This window comes from Mastomys coucha, unplaced genomic scaffold (genome assembly GCF_008632895.1).
Source record: "Mastomys coucha isolate ucsf_1 unplaced genomic scaffold, UCSF_Mcou_1 pScaffold21, whole genome shotgun sequence".
Taxonomy (NCBI): domain Eukaryota; kingdom Metazoa; phylum Chordata; class Mammalia; order Rodentia; family Muridae; genus Mastomys; species Mastomys coucha.
In genome coordinates, this window is record NW_022196904.1 from 109,813,940 (window position 1) to 109,821,823 (window position 7,884).

Genomic DNA, 7,884 nt, shown 5'->3' on the forward strand with positions numbered 1-7,884 from the left:
AGACTTAAATGGGTTAACATTTGTCTGGGCTTGGCACCTCATAAAAGTCCTAAAGAGTCAGTTACATGTCACATAAGGACATTTTGGTAAACAACAAATCTGATGTGGTCCCATAAAGTCATAGTGGAACTGGATGTGGTGGTGCTGGCTTTTAACCCCAGTATTCAAGAGGCAGAAGCAGGCAGATCTCTGTGAGGTTGGGGCCAACCTGGTCTACCTAGAGAGTTCTAGGCTAACCAGGGATGGAAGGAAGGAAGGAAGGAAGGATAAATGGATGGAAAGAGGGAGAAAGGAAGGGAGAGGGAGAGGAGGGAGAGAGAGAGAGAGAGAGATATGATGATGATGATGATGATGATGATGATGATGATGATGATGATGATGATGATATGCCTAAAATAAAAATAAGGACCAAAGATAACAGCTGAACATTTCCTATCTTGCCAGAGCTGCTGCGCTTCCAGCCAGCTCTGGTACAATGTGTAATGCTTGATGATAACAGGAAATGGCTGTCTTCCTAGCTGGTATATCTACTGTCCCCATGCTTATCTCTCCCCGTCCTAGGGATGTTACCCAAGGCCTCATGCATGCTTGGTAACACCTGTCCTAATTAGCTTACATCCCCGTCCCTTGCCTATGCTTTTGACTAATGTTTTATTTGTTTTTGTTTTTGTTTTGACTAATGTTTTAGAGAGCTCCCTTTCTATTTATAACAAAGGCTTGCTGTAAAACAGTACATTGTGTCACACCACTGCAGCCTCATCTTGTACTCACTTCATCTCCTTCATTGCCTTATTTTCCTTCATGGTTGCTTCAACCTCCTGCCATTCAGTGTATCACAACACTAGAGGCAATAGGCTGTCCCACAGATTTACCCCATAGCGCAGGTATGTGGTAGGCTGAGCCATCTAGGTTTGTACAGTTACATTTATTGATGCCACACAATGGCAAAACCACCCACGGTCTATAGTTTGAGTATCTTGTCCAAGCATGAAGCCTCAAAGGCTCTTGCCAAGTCCAAGGGAACCTTGGAGAACCGGGTTCTTAAGCTGCGTGTGGCCGTAGTTAGTTTGCTGTGTTTCCTTCCAGCCTCCAGGAACTCAAGCTCTGGGTAAAGACACTACAGCCTGAGGGAAGCAGCAATCTGCTACAAGCCTTGAAGAAAGTCCTTGCTCACAAGGAGCTGAATTCTCTAGTGATCATATTGAGAAGCTGGTAAATCTCCTTTCTCACTAAGCAGGTGGCTGGTGACTCGAGCAGTGTCTGAGAAAAAGAAAATGTCACCAAGCATGATGCTTCACACACACTTGAAGAATAATTGCGTCCATAGGCCACCCAGGCACATTTGGACAGGGGAGCCAGGGCTGGCTAAGGCTGCTGCCCACCCAGCCCCGAATCTTACCCAGGTGACCTGGAACACAGGTGATCAGTTAAGAATGAGTAAAGGGGCTGGGAAGGGAGCTTAGTAAAGAGCTTGCAAGCTTGAGGACCTGAGTTCAGATCCCCTGAACTCATGGAAAAAAACAAAACAAAAAACAAAAACAGAAAAAAAAAATCATTACATGCCTGTAATCTTAGCAATGGGGAGGCAGAGACAGCAACAACTGGTGCTTACTGGCCGGCAAGACTAGCCAGTCCAGGTTCAGTGAGAGACACTATCTCAGAAAATAATGTAGAGTGGTGTTGAAAGATACAAGGCATGAACTACTGGCCTCCACATGCACACATACATGAGTGTACAATCACATACATGAACACATGCATATGTAAATACATACACACACACACAGAGTGAGAGAGATGTTCCCTGGAAGTTACCATTTTGATCTGAGATGTTCCCAGCACAGTTTCAGTGGGAACAGTCACACCTTCTCTTCCTTCTACTCCCCAGTCCAGATCAGCCTTCTGAATTCCTGTCTGACTTCATCCAGCAGTCCACCCTGGGACGGAGCCTCTTCATTCATGTAACCACCTACAAATGTGATGATCATGTGCCCTCTGTGAGTGTCTGAATTGTCCCCCAAACTGTGGACTAGAGCACACCTCTCACAATTGCACCCTCTTCTCCCATGGATAAATGGGAAGTGTGGGAGGGCCTGAAGGCTCAGCCAAGAAAGGTTTGTTAAAACATCGGTGTGGCCTTGCCACCACAGCTGACTCTGTCACCATCCCCCAGGCTGTTCTGAAGAACCTCACAGATGCCCTTGGGGGTTACTACCACTGCTACAGCCCAGAATCAGAGGTAAGCCTTCTGAAGACCAGCTGCACCCACTCCCTGCTTCAAGGCTATTCCTTGGGGATCTGGCCGGTGTAGACCATGCCATGAGCTTGCTTTCCCTACTTTACCATCTTTGCCTTTCATGCTCAGTGACTCGAGGAATCATATGATCCCTGAAAGGGTAGAGAGAACAGGGATAAGCTGAAGTCATAGGTTCCATGGGTAGCTTGTCTGATGAGCTGGTCACACCTTTGTGAATCAGGCGGGTCAGCTTCAGAATCCTCCATCACTGTCTAGGAATATGATCACAGCTTTAGCTTGTTTCACTTCCTACCAGTGCCCCAGACTGAAATACTGACTCCACATTTTTCCTCTAAATAAGCCCCCACTATTGAGAGAGACTCACCAGGCAGGCAGAAGGGGCACTCCAGTCAATGGCAATCCACTCATTGCTGTCCTTGTCCCTGCTAACAGCTAAGCACCGCCTATACTGTGTGGTCAGAAGAGGTAAAGGTCAGCATACAGCAGCTCTGTCTGGCAGATGTAGGATTCAGTCCGGTGGGGTGTAATAGTTCATACTTTTAATACTGGCATACTGAATCAAGAAGATCTCAAGTTGTAGGCCAGCTACACAGGGAGACCATGTCTCAAAACAAAACAAATGGAATGTAAGCATCAGTTAGCAGCCATGCCTGCCAACAGCCATTGAGGACACCACATGAAGGAGTGTTTGCCCTTCACAAGTCATCCCAGATAGTCCAACCTCATTTAGGTGTCACAAAATCTAGCTTTTCAAGTTGAGAAATCAAGGACAGGCATCAGCTACTTCACTGTTCCAACTCTGATTACAGATGTCACAGATTGTAGAGGCTAGAAAAAGAAAGACTTGAGACAGAGAGAGGGGGGGGGGGAGAAGAAGAAGGAGGAGGAGGAGGAAGAGGAGGAGGAGGAGGAGGGAGAGGAGGAGGAAGAGGAAAGAAGGAGGAGAGAGATTTTTAAAACCAGCGCTTATAAATCCCAGCACTCGGGGGTGAAGGCAAGCTCAAGGCCATCCTTGGCTACATTGAGAGCTTGAGGACAGCCTAGGCTACATGAGACCTGGTCTTAAAGAGAAAAAAGAAATAAAGATCAGCAAGATGGCTCATTGCTTTTACAAGGCACTTGCCACCAAGCCTGATGACTTGAATTCCATCTCCTAGGATCTACATACTGGAAAGAACTGACTCTCACAAGTGGTCCTCTGATCTCTATACATAAACTATGGTACTCTAGTATGTCTGTGAACATTCAGACAAATAAATTGGACAGACAGACAGACAGACAGATAATAGATGTAATTAAAGCAAGAACAGGAAAACAGCACACATGAGCACTCCCTAGTCACCTTCACCTTAGCAGACTCTCAGGCAGTCATCAGTCTGCTGCCTGTCTCTATGGATTTAGCTGTTGTGAGCATTTCACCTAAGTGGAACCTTACACCTTTTGTAGCCACTTATCTAACTTAGCATGAAACGTTGTGGCCACTTCAGTATTTCACTTTTATGGATGGGAGACATTCTGTTGTCTGTTGTCTGGATGATCAATTCTGTTTATCCCTTCATCTGTTGATGAACCTTGGGTTTTCCACTTTTTGGTTATGTAGTGAATGCTGCTGATGTGAAGCAGTACAAGGCACAAGTCTCTGTGTTTAGTCATCTCGTGCAGAGCTAAAGTAGGCCTGCTGGGTCCCGTGGTAATTCCTGCTTTGATTTTTGCTGTTAATAATGTGGGTTTTTTGTTTGTTTGTTTGGTTTTGTTGTTGTTGTTTTGTTTGTTTTTGTTGGTTTGGTTGGTTGAAGATTTTGTTGTGTTTGTTTTTAAGACAAGATCTGGAGCTAAAGATGCAGCTCAGTGGTTAAGAGCACTGGATGCTTTTCCAGAAGACTTGGTTTAATCCCCAGTAACTCCAGCTCCAAAGGATCTAATGTCTATTCTGACCTCCAAAAACATCAGGCACACGCATGGTGCACAACATACATGCAGGCAAAATACCTATCTATATACATAAAATAAAATAAAAATTTAAAAGACATAGTCTCACACTATAGCCCAGGCTAACCTCAAACTCATAGCAATCCTCCTGTTTCTGACTCCTGAATTCTGGGATTGTAGGTGTATACCACCAGACTCAGCTCTCTGTGGGGTTTTGAAGTGCAGTATTACTATATAGCCCAGGCTAGCCTTGTACTTAGCAATCTCTTTGTCTCTGCCTCCCAAATGCTGAAAGTACAGGTGGCCACTAACACCTTTGGCGTCTGTTTGGTTTTTTGAGAAGCCTACTAACTATTGCCACAGCAACTATAACATCCACATTCTCATCAATACTAGACAAGTTTTCTAACTCCTCCCTTCCCCAGCAATATTTCTTATTTTAAAATTATTATTCATGTGTGTACGTGCATACACATGTTGGGGAGACTCTATGCCAAGGTATGTATGTGAAGGTCCAAAGACAACAATATAAAGTTAACCCTTTCTTTTCACCTTTACATGGATTCCAGGGATCAAACTCAGGCTTGCAGAGCATGTACTTTTCCCTACTGAACCATCTTGCCATATCTATTTTTAAAATTGTTATTGATGTCATCATTACCATCTCAGAGGATGTAAAATTCTTTCTGTGTGTGTATGTTTCTACATAAGCCCTGGCTGTCCTAGAACTCACTATGTAGACCAGGCCAAGCTAGCCTCGAATTCATAGCGATCCCCCTCCTGCTCACCCCCCTCCCAAGGGCTGGGATTAAAAATGTGCACCACACCTGGCTTAAAATGTTCCCTTTTAAAGTTAGAATATCCTCCAGTGGTTTAGAATTCTGCAGGCCAATACTGTACACATGGGGCAGAATGCCTTGGTGGACCCTGTCTGGAATATGGACCTTGGCTTATTATTACCCCAGTTTTAAGTAGATAGCCACTCTGCCTTGGGAACTGATCTGGCTGCTTGCCTTCTCTTATCTTGGCAACTACTGACATCCCTGTGACTTCTGAATAGCTCATTGCCTCCATTACCCCCCAGCTCTATACCAGTAGGGATATGGATGAGCTCCTGGCAGAAACCCACAAGGCTCAAGGCCTCCTCAGCCAGGTGCAAGCCCTGCTCAACAACAACCCATGTGAAGAGTTGATCAAAGAAGTAGGTGGCACTCGATTACTAATGTCTGGGATTATCACTGAGACACTAGTTATATGAATTAACCTCTTAGGGCCTCTGCTTTTCACTTTAAAACTGTGCAGTTCAAGGCTCCCTGTGTGACTTGGGGGACTGGTCACTTAAATTTCCAGAAGCCTGTGTTCTAAGGCTATGGACAAACTTGTCATCTTGGGTCCTAGGCATGGGAGGAAGGTGGACAAAGGGGAAAGGAGCAGGAGGTTTCTGGAGACTTCTTCCTGTTCCCTGAAAATTCAAAAACTCCTCAGTGATGGGGGTGTGGATGATGGGAGGAGACAGCAGAATTGTTTTCAAGCCACCTGCTGGTGCTTTAAGAAGTGCCACACAGGGACCAGGTGAATGGGGAAGAACTTTCCAGCTCTAAAATGTGCTGTATAACGGGAGTGTTTTAATTGCATGTAGATCTCTATAGAGATTGCCAAAGGGCCGTTCACCAGTCTCTTGCCTAAACCTCCAAAACATGAAGCTCCTCTCACAATCAAATTCCCAGACTTGGACAAGACTTCTACAGAATGGCTGAAGATCAATGGTCTAAAAGGTATTAAGTCCCCAGAGAGGGCAGGACCCAGATGGCTGACTAAGCTTGGAACCTTCAAGGCTTCCCAGGCAATGCCTCAAAGCTAACTTTTTTTTTTTTCAGCCAAGAAGTTAAGCCTTTATCAGGTTCTGGCACCCAATGCCTTCAATCCTGTGGAAGAATTTGTGCCTATTCTCCAGAAAACAGTAGCAGCTACTATCCACGAGGTAATTCGATGTCGTGTTTCTCTCCAGTCCTCTGCCGGGGTGCTCCCTGTGCTGCTGCCTCTCCTGTTATGTCAAACAACAGAAGCCACAGGGCATAGCCAGACAAGCATGAATGGGTAGCCTGTGGGATTCAGGCTTTCCACCCAGGACTCTAAAATGCTTATAAAATCTAGTGTGAGGCTGGAGATGCATCTCAAGATGGAGTATATTCAACATGCACGAGGCCCTGAGCTCGAGCACTAAAATATAAACAAACAAATTGAAACAACTACCATGACTGCTGGTTTTCAGAGATGTGAAAATGGGGACTGGAAAGATGGCTGAGTCTATAGAATGTTTGCAAGCATGAAAACCTGAGTTTGATCTTAAGCCTCATGTAAAAAAAAAAAAATGCCAGACATGGTAGTACACACATACTTTTAATCCCAGGACCAGAAAGGTAGAGACAGGAGGCTCCCTAGGGCTCACTGGCAAACCAATCCATCCTTCTTGGTGAGCTCCAGGAGGTGAGTGGAGTTCCTGAAGAAGGTACCAACAGTTGTCTTTAATACCATGGTCGTCTCCTCCATGAATGTTGTCCTCCACCCCACTCAAATAGGACAGACTTGTTTTCTTGTTGCCCTCATTGCCTTGCACACACACTTGTACCGTGGCTGCTAGAACACATTTCTTCATATAGAACCCTACAAAGTATGAACCTTTAAAGGGCTTTCTTCTCTGACTCTCTGTCCTCAAGTCTAGTACAAGCAGTCAATGAATATTCCCTGGATAGCTGAGTGATGGATAAATGAAAGGAAAGTTGGAAAAGAGGAAGAAAGTGACATGTATTTGGGTGGATGGAAAGTTGGTGAAGATTCATAGAAAGTAGATGGCTAGATGGATAAACAGATAAAAGGCTGAATGATTAGATGGATGGATGGGTAGATAAATGGGTAGATGAACTGGTAAATAGAAATATTGATAGATAAATAAATGGAAATGTAGATGGGTGATGGATGGATGGATGGGTAGGTAGATGGAGGGATAGATGAATATCCATTCATGGTATGGTATAAATGGTAGAATGAGTATATAATTGGATAGATAGGTGTGTGAGTAGATGGATGGATGGATGGATGGATGGATGGATGGATGGATGGATGGAAATATTAATGAATGAGTAGGAATGTAGGTGGATAAATGGAAGGAAATTGGAACAGGCGTAAGAATAGAAGGGGAAATGTGAAGACAGATTAACAGGAAAAAAAGAAAATACAAAAGAATGAAAGAAAAAATTCAAGAGTTGGGCGGTGGTAGCACATGCCTTTAATCCCAGCACTTAGGAGGCAGAGGCAGGTCGATTTCTGAGTTCAAGGCCAGCCTGGTCTACAGAGTGAGTTCCAGGACAGCCAGGGCTATACAGAGAAACCCTGTCTTGAAAAAACAAAACAAAACAAAAAATTCAAGAAAGGATGGAAAATGGCAGAGTAGAAGAATGGGATAAGAGATAACCAGAACAATTATTAAAAAGATGATTAGAAAGATGGGAGGCTGGAAAGGAAGGAAAAGAGAGAGGTGGGACGTGGACAGCACTGGTAATGCATAGATGACTAACCTAAATGAAGCCACAAATAAAGATGATGGTTTAATGTAATATAACCAAACAGGAAGGATAACAAGTAGGTATTGAGTATCTATAAGACCTGTCTGGGTTCCCAAATGTAAGAAGAGAGAGAGA

General features: G+C 44.3%; 1 protein-coding gene across 1 annotated transcript in view; it reads left to right on the forward strand.

Annotated features, from left to right (window-relative positions):
* Vwa3a (von Willebrand factor A domain containing 3A) overlaps positions 1-7,884 on the forward strand; it is a 133,669-nt gene that overhangs the window by 97,151 nt on the left and 28,634 nt on the right. Inside the window, exons 9-14 of the mRNA XM_031388141.1 lie at positions 1,087-1,212; positions 1,889-1,997; positions 2,174-2,239; positions 5,271-5,387; positions 5,826-5,961; positions 6,064-6,167. Of these exons, the coding sequence (XP_031244001.1) occupies positions 1,087-1,212; positions 1,889-1,997; positions 2,174-2,239; positions 5,271-5,387; positions 5,826-5,961; positions 6,064-6,167 (658 nt within the window). The remainder of the gene's footprint in view (positions 1-1,086; positions 1,213-1,888; positions 1,998-2,173; positions 2,240-5,270; positions 5,388-5,825; positions 5,962-6,063; positions 6,168-7,884) is intronic.